Source organism: Gasterosteus aculeatus, chromosome 1 (genome assembly GCF_964276395.1).
Source record: "Gasterosteus aculeatus chromosome 1, fGasAcu3.hap1.1, whole genome shotgun sequence".
Classification (NCBI taxonomy): Eukaryota; Metazoa; Chordata; class Actinopteri; order Perciformes; family Gasterosteidae; genus Gasterosteus; species Gasterosteus aculeatus.
In genome coordinates this window covers 7,439,685-7,455,756 of record NC_135688.1, presented here as the reverse complement: position 1 = coordinate 7,455,756, position 16,072 = coordinate 7,439,685, and the positions used below count along the sequence as shown (strand labels likewise).

At 40.9% G+C, this 16,072-nt stretch overlaps 1 protein-coding gene across 5 annotated transcripts in view; it reads right to left on the bottom strand.

The window, feature by feature from the left end:
• Positions 1-16,072, bottom strand: part of dync2h1 (dynein cytoplasmic 2 heavy chain 1) — a 78,814-nt gene that overhangs the window by 20,473 nt on the left and 42,269 nt on the right. For all 5 annotated transcript variants that reach the window (XM_078098446.1, XM_078098447.1, XM_040180919.2 and 2 more), the window contains 10 exons: positions 15,206-15,340; positions 13,720-13,863; positions 11,953-12,042; positions 9,816-9,881; positions 9,640-9,690; positions 9,509-9,562; positions 9,179-9,310; positions 8,282-8,354; positions 2,706-2,866; positions 1,781-1,906 (listed from right to left, as the gene is read on the bottom strand). In XM_078098446.1, coding sequence (XP_077954572.1) covers positions 1,781-1,906; positions 2,706-2,866; positions 8,282-8,354; positions 9,179-9,310; positions 9,509-9,562; positions 9,640-9,690; positions 9,816-9,881; positions 11,953-12,042; positions 13,720-13,863; positions 15,206-15,340 — 1,032 coding nt within the window. The remainder of the gene's footprint in view (positions 1-1,780; positions 1,907-2,705; positions 2,867-8,281; positions 8,355-9,178; positions 9,311-9,508; positions 9,563-9,639; positions 9,691-9,815; positions 9,882-11,952; positions 12,043-13,719; positions 13,864-15,205; positions 15,341-16,072) is intronic.

The window sequence follows — 16,072 nt, the reverse complement described above, 5'->3', positions numbered from 1 at the left end:
AGAATATACATTGTACAGTGGGTAAAACACATCCCACTCAGTTCACTTTTGATTGTGATATCCACTCTCAAACGTTTTTGACCTAAAGGGTAAGAATTAGACGATACAGAATAAGGATACATTTTACAAAAATCTACAGTAGACACGGTACATTAATCTACAGTAAATATATCTGTCATTGTTTTAGATGGGCCTGATTGGTAGTGAGAGACGCATTTAGAGTCATCTATAGTCTGGTGGAGGGAGTGATGTGAAAAATGAGAAACAGAAAAGCACGCAAGTGGAAGAATTTGAGTGGACAGGGATGAGAGGACATCTGCACTGCCAACTTCAATTATGAACACTGACCGCTCTCCTTTGCTTTCTGTCTTCCCTTCTCCTCTCGCTGACTGACCAACGGCTTTAGTGAACCAGGATGGGACAGGAGAGACAGACGGCCAGAGTTGGAACATTTTGAAACTACACTTGAGAAGTACAGTGAGACCCGAGCAGATGGACCCAGCTACAGAAACAGAGGCACATAGTAAAACAATCTCCACCTGCCTGCTGAGGCTGACTTCATCTTTCCTTATTCCCTCCTTTTACATCCACTGTGTCTTCACCCTCACTCTTCACTCTGTCTTTCCTGTGCTCCCTACCTTTCGCTCGTTCCCCTTGTTGCGTCAGTTTTTCATTTCAAGCTCTACTGCTAAGACACCAACCTCATCGAAGGCTGGGACGATAAAACAACGAGGAACAGGGGGAGGGACAGAAGGAGGGTTAAACAATGTAAGGAAAAAAGAAGTGTTGAGAACAACCGATAGTAAAGGTGGAATCAAGATGCAAGAAAAATGACATATTAATGAGAGAGAAGAGAGAAGTAAAGTGAGAGGACTGGAGAGGGACAAAAGCAGAGGAGGGTATCTGTAACAAGCTATGGTTTAAGTCACATTGGGAGCATCGACAACTCTGGAATGGAGGGATCTCAGGCAACCCTGCAGCATACAGACGCACCTAAACACAAAGAAAACACACACACACACACACACACACACACACACACACGCACACACACAGACAGAGACACAGGCCAATCACTGCCAACAACTGTGCCTCCAAGTGAGAAGTGACCTAGCACAGTGACACAGCAGTAAACAGAACCCCAGGAATAGCACACAGATACGAATAAACACGACAAAAGTGACACATATTAACCCAACAACTGTAATGTGAAACACGGGTACATATACACGTATATGATAAATAATAAAAAGACCAGCAACATGGGCCCTATGGATGACAGGCAGCGATACACACACACACACACACATATACATGAATGCACGTGTGCCCAGAGAACGACAAATAAACAACACGCCTTGGAAACAACATAACACACAACAGAGACTAATATGGGCCGACAGGTGAAAAAGATAATTGTGTACGTGCAGGCAAAGGACAGAAGGTAATTTTAGATAAAGAAATCTGGGCAGCCACCAGAATGCGTTCTTGTTCTCCTGTGTGTGTGTGTGTGTGTGTGTGTGTGTGTGTGTGTGTGAGACGGTGTGTAGCAGTGTTCTAATATCATAGATGAACACTGAGAAGCAGGATGAAACAAGAAATAACATACTGTACACATTCCAGCATCCGCCGGTAGAAAAATCTCACCAGACACAGAACACACACACACACACACACACACACACACACACACACACACACACACACACACACACACACACACACACACACACACACACACACACACACACACACACACACACACACAGAGATTACCTACTTTTTCCAGCAGCGGTAGCCATGTAGTGACAAGGTGAAGGTTTTTCAGGCAAAGCCAGTTTCCATTCTGGGAAGCCTCTCTGAGTGTGGCTAAGGCCACATCGGCCTGTCCCTGACCCATGGAGATCTAGGCAGACAGGTTGGGAGGAAGGAGGAGAGAGCCAGTGGGATGAAGGTTGTATTCTCCATCGGAAAGTGACACATCAGTTTATATTGCCAGTGGAAGAAGCTGTGCGGCTTTAGTGCCCCATATATGGTTTCATTTGTATACAAAGTTGGCTTTAGTTGCAGTGGAAATAGTAGAATCGTGTTTTCTCTTCTAAATGTTTACATATTTTTGGATAAAACACAAAATGATATGATTAACTAATTGTGAGCAATAAATCTGTGACAGGATTTGGGGAGAGTTGCCTACTTAAAGAAAAACGTATTTCACATAGACCAAAACAGAATATATTACTTAAATTGTAAATAATATCTGGCAAGAAGTCTTTTCAAAGTAATTAAAAATGACAACCCAATGCGTATTGAAGGCTACTGTGAATCACGCTTTGACCTACACCTTCCACCTACACTACTTGTTAGTCACATACTTTTTTGTGGCTTTTGATCTCTTTAGTGGATTTATTGATAATTGTAACAAATATACATTACACCAGCAATGTTCTTGAGTAGCTGTATTAACCACATATTAAAGAATGCCGTGATGGAGCACAGTGTTCTAAGGCTGTTTTGAGCGATAAAGCGATTGATGAACTCCACTTGCAGAGAAGAGCTATGCTTCAAAACTGCGTTTCAACCAGATGTCTCCTTTTTCTGAATTTACATTTAAAACAGACTATCTGATCTTGGTATTCTATTGAAAATATTTTCCTTGCATTCATTAAATGCTATGACCTTTACTATTTAATTGTGTTCGTCTTTACCTCATAATAGTTGTCCCTGCCCATAGTTTCTGCTGCTAGTTCTGCTAGTTCCTGGGAGGGGTCTGCCCCCGGTGAGATGATGATCAAAACGGGCTCCCATTCCAGTGTCTCAGTGTAGAGACGCCGCAGGTTCAGAGGAGGGGGTGAGAGCTCCTTCATACCTGCAGAGAAGAGTAAAGGGAGTTGGAAAAAGAAGGGAGTGTGTGAATGACAGATCTGTGTTCACACATTGCATTTAAAGCGGATATGTTTCTCAAAGTCAGAGTGAGTGGATGTACTGCACAGAGAGGGTTTACACCAGAAAGGAAGCACAAAATGCCCCCAAAACAGTGGGAGACAAGAAGTTGCTGTAAGTGACGGTATGTAGCAGCAAAGGGCCACAAACTGAGGGGAGACGGCGTAGAAAGAAATGACAGAGAGATAGCGGGAGGGCATGAACAGGGAGGGGCAGACAGTGCCTAAAGGGGAATGACGGGGAGGAGAGGTTGAGAAAAAGTGAAGAAGACTAGAAGGAGGAGAGGGAGAGCAGAAGGGAGGCGTTGATGAGGAACAACTGAGAGGGCACAAGAGGAAGAGAGCGAGTGAGAGAGAGATTAGGCGCGCATTGTGCTGTGCATACTGAGTGCCAGGTATGCAGCAGTATTCACCACACATAACAGATGAATACCTTGTCAGCCCCCTGGTGTAGAGAAGCCAGGCTCTTTGTTCCTAAGTGCATGTGTGTGTTTTCTCACTGAGCATTAGGCTCTAATCCTGGTGTAACATAGGGAATGATATACCAGATATGGGTTAATGGTGACACACAAAGCAGCGATACAGGCTCAGACTGTGTGGGAGGCAATTAGAAATTCCACTGTGACGTTATTCACACATGTATCAGCAGCTACCCCTTTCAGACGCACACACACACACACACACACACACACACACACACAAAGCTTTTTGGGTTGAGATGACTGTCCCGGCCTGAAAAGTCTTCTGGTGTCTGCGGCCATACTAAATCTGCAGGCACGCCCACGAGGTCTTGGTTGAGAGCGTCTCAGACCGACCTTTTGCCGCATTCCCATGGCAACGAAGACAAAGTCATCTAACCACATGGCTTGAGATGTCTCATTACAAAAAGGTTGCATTTACAGAACGTGTGTACAAACAGCGACACATGCACCTTTGACATGGGCAGGTAATCAGCATTCCTGCAGCAAAGCAGCATCCTGTGTCTGTGAACAGCAACGTTTCACCTTGGCGTTTATGACCCACAATCAGTGCAAAGAGAAGCCTCCCTATGGTTGAACACTGATTAGAGAAGGAAACACTGACCGGCTAAGAATTAATGAGAGGACACTTGGTGGAACAGAAGAGGACACTTGGTACGGCTCTGCATATTGATTGTTGAAACAGAAAGGCTTTTCGTCTTAGCTGGTGTATATAGACACACAGAGAGGCTTTTTCCGTAGATGGGGAAAAAGGTTTGGTATTTTTTAAGTAAAGAGAGCATTCCAGTGAGGGAACACGTGTGTGTGTGTGTGTGTGTGTGTGTGTTCACCCAGGCATGCTTGTGTGTGTGAGCAGTGCCCAGGCCTGGACGGATTGAGTCAGATTAGCTGTAAAAGGATTACAGACCATGCCTCATTAGCATACTGATTTACTGCCAAAAACACATACACACAAAATCTTCTTCAGTCCTGTTGTTCTTTTTTAATCTGTGTGTGTCTCTCTCTCCCGCTCTGTCATTCAGACACACACTGTCCTCGATCAATGGGTTCCCTTGGCGTTCAAGGAGTTTAAGAATGATCTCTTTATCAAGATGTTGTCAGGGTGTTGTTTTTTTTGTGTTCTACTTGAACTGACCGCAGACAAAAAAAAAAAGAGAGAAAATAGTGACGCGTGTGCTTTTGGAGTATAGCTCAAATAGAAACATTTTTTTTAAATGGTCGAGTTGAGAAAGATGAACTCCTCGTACATTTAATGGAGTGTCACACACACACACACACACACACACACAGAAAGGCTGGGGTGTCACGCTGACTGGTCATTCTTTTACCTCTCCAATATTGGACAAATGCTCTCACTTTTGTGCAGCAGGCAGCATGCCGGTCCTGTGATCTGAACCGTGTCAGTATGAGCCCAGCAACGGGAAGGAATTACAGGACAATGAAATTGTGCGGAAACAACACAGAATGAGTGTGGAAAGTTTTTGCTCAGTCAATGTGGTGCAAATATAAAATCACCTTCAAAGATGGAAACCCATAAACACAGATAGGCACAAGCAGAGAGGCTGGAGTGTGGCCCTCAATGAGCCAGGGTTATTATTAGAACTATGGAGCAGCTGCACAACAGCTGACACTTAGTTTCAGTCAATAGCGCTTTTGCTATCAGTGGGAAGCAAGGCAGTCGGAGTACGCTCATCAAAGTGCTCTCTCTCTCTCTCGCTCGCTTCTTTTTTCTCTATCTTCTCCCTTCCATACTTTTCGGTTACCAACTTTTTCTGCTGAGGTTCTTTTGAATGTCACATTTAAAACTACTTGTGAAACAATTCTAGAAAAAACAGGGAATGGTATAGCCGCCCCCCGTTACATCCCGCTGATTTTTCAGGTCGGACTTGGTGAAGTATTTTGTGAGAAGGATTCACCTAATCACATGCTGTCAAAAGCAGTGTAAAAGCGGATTCAAAAACAAGAAGCAGTTTTTAACCACACGGGCGCCATGGCAACCCTGCATGGTTTGCCTTGAAATTTTATCGAAACATTATTAATATTAGTAGCTTTGCCGATCCCTTGACATAACATCTAGCATCAATATGAGGATGATAATATGCACATTCACTTTCATCTCACCTTTGTTTGTTTTCCTTTTCCCACCGTTATTCTCTGACGTACACCACACTGCGTACACTTTCAGCACGGACTACACAGACAGACTGCCAAATACTCTGCATTTCATTTTTTTTTCTACATATGTCCTTAGTCTTGTGTTCCCTTCGACTGACTCTCCCCGCCTTGTCGTGGCTTTAGCGCGGAGTCAAGAAACAAAGCATCTAGGGCTGATTACAGCCTTTGTGTGAGTAATTTGCTGTGCAGATAAACTGTTGCAGCCGAGTGTGCCGACTGGATTGTTATTAATTTTGCCTTTGATTGATTTAAGGGTCTTTCGCCGTCGGCGGGGAAGGCTGCGTGTCTCTCTCATAAAGTGAAGGTCATGAGTTTAACCGTCACACTTTTCTTTTTATCGCCGTTGCTATGAGTCATCCAGTCCCCCCATTGCCAGAGTGAGAGCTATGTCCATATTCTTGGCAAGAAGTCAATTACGCTTCCAGTGGGTGTTGGCCTCTGCCAGGGTTGTCCCCCTCCATTTGTCATTGTAATAGGCAGATGTTGGAGGGGCGGCTAGGGAGGGGTGGGGGGGTTTGAAGACCTCAGAATTGCTTCTCTGCTCCTTGCATATTATTTTGGCTTCATGAGGGCTTCAACGCGTACTGGGGTCGGGTTTTGCGGTCGAGTCTAAAGCGGTCGAGATGTCAACAACTCCAAGTGTGAGGATAGTCGTGATCTACTGCCAGAAAACGGTGTACCGGACCGTTGTGGTGAAGAGGGAATCGGCGCAGAAAGGAGAAGCTTTCCATTAGCCAATCAATCTCAGTTCCAACCAACGACTGTGTTCATGAACTGACTGAAAGAAATAGACTCTACGTAGGGTGGCTGGGCTCATTCTTCAAGATCGACTCGGATTGTAGCCTCCGTGTGAGTAATTCGGTGTGCAGAATAGAATAAAATTACAGTAATTTGAATGTTGCAGGAGGCGTTTGAAAACTGCAACAAGCAAGTATAAGGACCTTAAGAAGAATGCAACACAGAAGGTGTAAGATCATTGATGTATTCCCACCGTGTAATTAATAAAGTTATTCCACAGTTTCAAACTATTTTTAAAAGGTCACTACACAGTGTGCCAGTATCTTGGGGAAGGCGTTTTATTCAAATGAATCTCTTGCAGATCAACAGAGTGAATCATTTTGTGGAAAAAGTTTATGGGACCAACACTGTGTCCGTAAAACTGAATGTTGAAAAAAAAAGATATTTGGTTGTTGCCTCAAAGATAAATACAGTCAACAAACATAATCATTATCAATGGGCCACTATTACTGATTGACTGATTCCTGATGAAATAGTTAACTCATAAGGTTTTACTTTACGGTCAATAGATACTAAAAGAGCAAAATGTAAATTCTATTTTGGGGTGTTTTCGCTCATTTACATAAGGAATGTTTGGCCTTGAGTTAATGTTTATTCCTAATGAATATTCATATGACAAAGATGCATATACTTTCCCCAAGGTTAACACACCCAGAAAGGCTTTTTAAAATGCACGTGTGTAGTTGGTATAATTTTTACTGACTAATGGAGGACCAGAGAATATTGTGTTCTTGTCTTGAAAATTACCTCAAATGAAACCGTAAGTCACGTTATAAATGTTGTGTTATTGGAGCTGTTACAAAGGCCGATATTAACTATTTTAATTCATATGACCGATTGTTATTTCCAATGAGAGCACTAGGGATGAATACTTAGGCCTAACACTGGACAACCCAGAATTGACTTTGTAGAGTCAGCTGAGGTCTTGGCACATGGTTTCGTTTAGTACATTTCCAAATACAATGTTTGTTTTTTTAATTGCATGCTTCATTGTCTGGAAAATGACTTGGTATTAGCGCCTAATGCCATAGGCAAGCAGCTCAAACACTGCCAAACAAGACACACACACACACACAAACTGACATTGAAGGACAGATAAATGTAAATGCTTTAGTTCACTGCTAAATAAATCCCATGTGGCTAATAAAAGCAGGACCTATAAACCTAAAACCAACAGAAGTCGATTAGCATGTTTTGTTACGCAGCTAAAAGTGAGTTCCACACACGTACATTAACTACCCCATATTGGTTTCACCTGACATCAATTAGCAGCCTTACAGATACTGCAGTCAGAAGCAGACTCACAATACACCATTAGGATTATCTGGACGGAATGAATGGGTTCATTAAGCACAATTAATACTATGTGTGTGTGTGTCCGTTTGGAGAGAGAAAATAGAACAGACAGAGAGAGCGATGTGCATGTGTGTGTTTGTGTAGCATTGACTCAAGGTAAGCGACAACTCCGCGCTGAAAGACACATTAAGAGGAGAGATGGAGAGAACTATCAGTGGGGGGTTACATCATGGTTAAGAAGTGCCTTAAAATCTGGAAAACACAGAAACAATGAAATGTGTATAATGTAATCACGTGATGCTATATAGGTCTGGCAAAGTGACAGCAAATATGGAAGGAAGAGAAACCTTGTGAAATATCAATGAAGACAAGAACCATTTCCAGAGCAGTTAAGTGTCAAGTGGGCAGCATAATTATGTCATGAATGTGATTTATCTGTTGTAGCTGTACAGTGGGAAATTGTGAATGATAAATTATTTAATTCATGTGCATTCTTGTCCATGTCAGCAGAACGACCCTGAGATTAATTTTGAGATTAATAATTTAGGCAAGACTCATCAAAATGAAAAAAAAGTGGAGAGCCGTAACACTTACCCAGGGCCTGGGTGGCAAACGCTGCCATGGCGCTCTGCAGTCGGTCTGGTCTGACTGCCTGGACCAATAACAGCTGGGGGGAGGAGAGAGATGGGGAAACAGCTATGCTTTAAAACCAGATAAACAGAAAGTCATTACCACTCATGTCAAAAAAATCGTTTCAGATTTTGTTCCAAAAGAATACCAATTACAAGATATGGACACACAACCAAAATTAAATTGACTGAGGTTTCTGGATGATCATTTTGGTGATATTTCTTGAAGGACACAAAATAAAGTATGCTATGAAGTCAATTGCTGTAACAGTCGTGTGTGTACTTCACTTAAGCACGGAACACACATTTGGAATATTTATGTCAGTGAAATGTTTTTTTGATCAGTTGCCTTCAAATGAGCTGCAAATACACAATGTGTTGAAGAGTTAAGCAGGTGTATGGAATATAGCCTACACATACAGGAATTTGGCAAAACATTTAAAGAAAAGTAAACACTATATTTACTGTTGTGCAATATCTACACTACGGTGGACAAAAAGGGTGTAACAGTATCAAAAAAGCAGAAAATCTTTTTAGGCAGAAATGTGTTTACTAAAATGTAGTGTCATTTGGACTATAGTAAGTAAATCATTTTTGTTATGTTTCACAAAAGAGCAAAACAACATTAAATATGAGTGATAAATGGTAGCGTTATCTGCACTAACGGATAATCAGCTCTTCCTTGACCCACGGACTAATTATACAACAGATTTAGCAAAAATCGGCTGACTGACAGAAAACCAATCAAATAAACTTGGATGAAAACACAACTGTGAGTGTAGACCTTTGCATAGTCTGTATATCATTATTCCATCTTCCATTTTGGCTGATGAAAGGAGTGTTTTTGTTATTTAAAGCTGACCTGCTGGAAGGGAGAAATCTTCTTGGCAATTGAGGATGGGATTTCCTGTTCACACTGCGAGCTCCGCGAGAAGGACAGCCAAAGGTCTGAGTCACTCAAACACAGTGACTGGTGGAGGGCCGGGAATGTAGTCTGTGGAAGAGAGATGGCAAAAGTTAAAAGGACGAAAGACAGGTGGAGAAATTATGTTAAGCTCAGCAGGGACTGCTTTACTGGCATCAAGTCAAATGAAGCTATTATTTATGTCTACCAGTATGTCTAGTGGCCGGAGAAAAGAAACAATCAGCCATTATATAAATAAGGTGAGTTTGAGTAATTCATTGTGCTTACTTTTAAAATGGCCACTGCCCCTTGCCTCTCCTGATCAATCCAAGAAGGGAAGTCCTGCAAAGAAAAGAGAGGTTTAGATCCAATACAGTCATAGCACTTGGTTTTCTCTGGAAAAAAAGCTGCTCTCTTACCTCTTTCTTGAACATTTCTCCAACAATGGATCCAGTGAATGCATCCCATTCCTACAGGAAACAGCAGTGTGAACATTTGGCAGGTCCAAAGTAGAAATATGCTATTTTTAAGGTGTCTCATTAGTTATGCAAACCCAATACTAAATACATATGCTATAATCTATAAATATACTCACACTGTCCTGAAAGAGTTCTGGGCACATGCCTTTCACAAAGTGCATAGCGAACATCAGCTGGTCAGCCTGAGACAGAGAGAGATCAATAAACGGCTGTAATATCTCACATAAGATCATATGATGTTCTGCTCTGCTTAAAACCAAAAAACTATCAAAGAAAGAGGCACAAAATCTAATAACGTGTGCGTCATGGTAGTGCACAAAGTCGGAGCCTCTCATCTAGACCAAGAATAAACACACTTATAGTCCCATTGTATAATGCATGAAACTTTTTTAAACGGTAACCACGGAATTGCAGCAGTTCTTTGATTTGATGCCAGAAGCACATGTTTGCTATACTTTTAGACAACAAAACCTTATGTTGACAACAATGCCTCCTATAGAATTCATTTCTGTGGCCTGAACGGGCTCCAAAACCATTCTAATTCTCTTTGGTTACAGGATATTATCACTGATTCTCTAAATTCAATAACAGACAATAAACCCTAGTCTCCATTTAAATACAGCCACGCTGATTCTGGGCTTGCTCTCCTACCTTGACTTGTTACATTAACCACAGGCATTAGATTATGAGTTGTTACACCCTGCAATTTATCATTTTGAGCTTTAAAAAAAAAGAATGGCTTGACTTCCCATAATGTACTTCAGATATCTGTCTCCTTTCTCAGTAAACACGTCACTAATTAACCACATATTTGTCATTTAATATCAATCAAGATAATACTATTAACTCTATTAATATTATATGGGAAAAATCCGAGAAGTATTACAATACGAATACTGTTCCTCAGTACACTTGTTCTGGACAGAAAATCTTTAAATCATATAATTTTTTCACGATAAGTTAAATAACATTGGAAAACCAGTTTAAACACATACATTTTTTTATGATTGAAAAACAGAAACATCTTCAGTTGAGGTTCACTAATCTATATTTGGTGTAATATGGTGTAATATGTATAATTTGGTGGTCTGTTACTTGTTTGTTAGTGCACTTTATGCTTAATATTTTTCTTTTTAACTTTTTAATATTTAAATTTTTTTAACTTTATTCCCTTGTTTTATACTAACCCATAGCCTTAGCCTTATTCTACTAACCCATTGCATTAGCATTTCATTCCACTTTATTTTATTACTTGTGCACTGTTGTGTTGTCTGTCTACTGTCGCGCACTAACCGCCAAGACAAATTCCTTGTATGTTTGACATATTTTGGCTAATAAATGTTTCCTGATTCCTGATTCCTGAATAAGCCTGATTCTTTGGCGTGTCTATCCATCCTCAATCAATACCTTATTAAGCTGAATGAGCTTGTGGTGGAATTCAACACATATTCAACATATATATATATATATACACACACATATATTCAACACAAATATTGTCGTCTCTAAAACAGTCCTCTTCTCTATCTGCCCGTTATGTTGCCCTACATTGGTGTCCTCTCTCACTCATAATTCACCTTTATCTTTATAATAAAACCCACTCCTCTTGACATTATGTCTTGTGTTGCACAGATAGGTGCTGTTGACACTGATAATGTAGTCCAATGTTTGCGCTGCTAATGACTGGACTGCTGCTGTCTACACGTTTGTGCGTATGCATGTGTGTGCAATTGCTGGGTATATAGCCTTTAGACGTGGACAGCAATAAACAACTGCTCCTAATCTCTGCTTGAAATGTCTAATACCATTCCGGTAACACACACTAACACACGCAGACATACACACAAAAGACAGAAATTACATTCACCGCCTGATCGATATAATGACTGCTCTGTTGGTAAATATTTGACACTTCATTACTGTGTTAGTTGCAGAGGTTTGATTGTATAGGTGTGTAAATGTACGTGTTTATCTGATTGTGCATTAAGTCTAAAGAATCAATAATAAAACTATACTACTACTTTATATTACAAATTCACAAAGATAACAACAACAACAACTAACCGTGTTACTAGTGAACCAGCTAAAAGCCTCCTGATTGGCTAAAAGGCTACACATAACATTGGCATATCAATGAGGGGGAGGCTAAAGGAAGTAAAGCAGGAGCATCTGATCCTCATCTTACATCACATTTTAAGTTAGAGATGGTCAAAACCATATGTTACTATTTCTGTACATAGGTGTGTGTATTACCTTGAAAAGCGACCGACACACATACTCGTACACCATATTCTTCAAGCTGGCCTCCAAAGCAGCAATCCTGGCTTCAGTGTTATCTGCCTCCTGTAATGCACACACATGCATACATGAACAAAGGGAAGGCGAGGTTAAACCGCTGAGATGAAGTACGATGGGTGTAATGTCACATCAGCGTTGCTTGACAACGTCAGGATCAGTAAAAAGCCACGGAAACAAAAGGGCACACTTTTAACATGAATCCTTTCATTCTGTCTTGAAGCCCCTGTGTGTTGGTGGGAATTGGTGGTCTTTGGTAGGACAGCAGTAATACCGTCAGATAATGTATGGAATACAAAACATCCCAAAAGGCAAAAAGGTCAGAACAGAGGGAAATAAAATCAATAGTGAAACATAAGCTTAGGACCATGAGAATCAAACGCAGACGGAAATTGCCAGAGAAATGCAGGAATATGCTGACAAAAAAGACAATTTCCAGATGGATTCGTCTCGTCTCGTATTTGCAGCCCAGCATTTATTTTCCTCTGTTCCTCTTCCTAGGATCTGTGTTTGAGGTTTCCTGCAAGCAGTTATTTCATGTAAAACCCTGTTTAGTGAGTGCAAGTTGGCACTTTGTGTGTATAGTTTGCGCAAATGAACTTAAAGGAGGACAGTTGAGTGTGTTGTGACAGACGTGAGTTTAGAAGTTTAAAAAGCAAATCCGACTTTCTTATTACATATTTCAACTAAAAGGTTCAAAAGGGAGCGAGAGTACTCTGACCGCACTCACTGAATGTGTCTACAAGCTTCCCTCCATGTGCACACACACACACACACACACACACACACACACGCAGTCACAGACACACATATGCAAACGTAACAGCGATGACAAGCTGCTGGCTGGTGACATTCTTGGATGACAGCACTGGCTCTAACAACCCACACAGGGTTTGAGGTATTAGTGCTCAATCTCTCAACCCCAATGTATGTGTGTAGGTGTGTGTGTCTGTGTGTGTACACACTGGTTATCAGAGAGTGTTTAGGGCTCAGATGGAAAACAGCAGTGTGATATAGTCTATGATGCTCTCCAGCCGCACAGGTTAGACTGAGATAAACTCACTGAAAATAAATCAAGCGGACCTGAAATGAAATAACATCTATTGAAATTAAGTAGAGTTAAATTCAGTTTGTCAAAAATAAACTACACTAAAATAATCTGCCTGCATTCATATGTACCAATTACACAAAAATGATAATATCTATATTTGGGGGGGGGATTACTTATAACTCCTTGTAAAGTCCTAAAGATACAAAATAATGATTTAACATTTGTGAGCTTCAGAGATGCTCTTTCCAGTCGTTCCGCTTGGCTGTGCTGAGCAAACCAGCTCTAGGATCACATTGAGAGCACAATACATGATTGTGAGACTGCATTGGGATACTGCCCACCACAACTAGTCAAATAGATAATAGTCCTGCCATTCTTCTTTTCAACTAATAAAGCAGTGGTGGAAAATGGCCTGAGCAGTTTAAGCTTGAAGCAGATTTAAGGGAGAGTAGCCTTGTTATTTTAGACGGTGTTAAGAGTTGAGTTTCAATACCAATCAACAACTTTTAATGCTGTGAAACTGGGTCTCACACAAGCTTCATTGTGTGTGGGTGTTTTTGTTTATCATTTTAATTATGTATTCATTAGTCTAGCAACATGAATATTTTGCATTAAAGGTTGCTGCTGTGCCAGCTGAAAATGGAAGTATTATAAGAGTTGTGTCAACCAATCACCTTTTTTGCATGAAGAGCGCTTTGGAAGAGGCGCAGAAAAGAAGCCAGGCTGAAGCGGTACATGTTGTTGATCTTCGACAGGTCTGTGATGACAAAATACATCTTGCTGGCACTCTCTGCAAGCGGCAGGTAGGCATCCCGCTCCTGCAATGAAAAAAGGGAGGTGTGAAAAAGAGGGAGAAAGGGGCATAGCAAGACAACCGAGAAGCGATAGAAAAAGACCAGATATTTCAGAGAGTTCATAGGGAAAGGAATTTATATGGTGATGGGCACAAAGAAACATATACGGCTGGAGAGGGAAGGAGAAGACAACACAATGTATGCTGAGACAGGAGGAGTGAGAAAGAGGTTAATTTAAGATAAATAAATAACGACAACTGGGGGGAATTGCTAAAGCGTTCTGGTGTAACACTGCGCCCTAGAGGAGGATTTTGTAATGAATATACAGTCGCCCCTTGTTTGCGCAACTATGTAATCCGGTCTTTTTTACGAAATGCAGCTGTGAGTTTGTTTACCCGTGGACCACTCAAGTGAGCTAAAATGCTTTGGCCCAAATACTAGATAACTCTGCATATTATCAGGATTGTTTGAGGAAATTATACAAAAGGGGAGTCATCTCGCATTTGCAGACTGGGAATAAAATGCCATTTTACATTCTGTGTGAATCTCCGGCAGTCGTTATCTCTGCACTTCAATGCCTCCCTCTTCCTAGTCTATCTGTCACGTGTGCTCGCTCTCCGTCTCTAGCCATCCACTTTCCCTCTCCGTCATCAGTGAGATAGAAGAGAATAACCGCTGCTGTGAAGGGTTTTGTTGAGAGCACTGTAGTGTTTCACTTTCCTATGACCAAAAAATCTTTTAAAAATCAAACCCGTAAATGAATAGTTTGGGTAATTTGAAGTGGGGTTGTATGGGGTAATGATCCATGATGTATTAGTACACACCCCGGTACAGAGAAACAGGCCACCATAGGAGCAGGTGAATGTACAGCAGCAGTATTTCATACCAATCAGTATCCTTTTGAGCGCACGGTATATTAACAATATTTTTCATCGCAGACCTGAATTGAAAGTGAAACTTATACATATATAATATATTTCACAATGGCTGTGGCTTTGAAAAGAGCAAATATACATTTCTTTTTCGCTTCAGTCCTACGATGGAAAGGGCTGTCTAACGGAAAGCTAAAGTGAGGAACAGATATTGTTTTTTTTTTAAGTCAAAATGCATTTTGCTGATGGCCCCGTCCACAGCAGTATATTGCTTTTCTCCCGTGTCAGTAATCCTTCCTGCCTCTCCAAACTGGGAACCTGCCAACCGCCATCTACTGTAGGTAATACCCTGAATATTGATAAGTACGTCAGACGACTCCACTTCAAATAATCCGAACCATCCCATTAAACAGTGGTGCAGCGAGGTAAGGCGTGAACAGTTTTCCCTGGCATATTTTCAGATTGTGCGTTGGTGTGTGCCTGAGCTACAGTACCTGGTCCAGGGATGCCTGCAGCTGGTGTGATTCCGACAGTGACTTCTGGATCAGAGCGCTGCTTGCCTTGGTCTGGTTCAGACTGTCTATCAGCTCCCTGTTTTCAAGGATATTACCCTGGGATGTGGCCAGCGTCTGACACGGGAAAAAGAGATAGAAAGACAATTACAAACAAAATAAAAAGGAAAGGGTTTCACAGGGACAGAAAGGGAGAAGTTTCTATTACTATTGTTATAATCTATTATATCTTGTAAAAAATTTAGGTTGCAATATCATACTTTTCTTCTTCATTTTGTAATATTTTAATATTATTTAGTTGGCTCTCCGTCTATTCTTGCACTGGGAATTTGGTTTATCTTCTTATTAGCTTGTTATTAAATTGTTCAAATAAATAAACATGAACATAAATGAAAGTATCAAAGTATGACAGAAAGACATAAGAGGTAATAACGATGGATGATAGAAAGTTGCAAGAGGAAGAGTTGTTTGAAAATATCTTGATTTGGGTCATTTATTTATTTATTCATCTTTTTTAGGCTTGACTCACCCACTTTATCCTGTGGAAACTATTCTCTAAACAAACTGATGCAATTTATTTAAATGTATTCTAATAAAATATATGAGAAAGCAGTGGAGCATGGAAATGTCAAGTCGAATATACTCCCACAATTCTGGAATAAATACATGTCGAGTATCACTGAAGCACCAACATTCTACTCTTGGCACAATCTATGTGTGCATGTCCAAATTTCCCTTAGACTGTGTGCATAAAAAATATCCTTATACAGTGTGTCTATGTGTAACTATGTCGGTCAACTGTGAATGTATGTGTATGATGGGGAAGTGCAGGGAGTCGCATTAAGTATT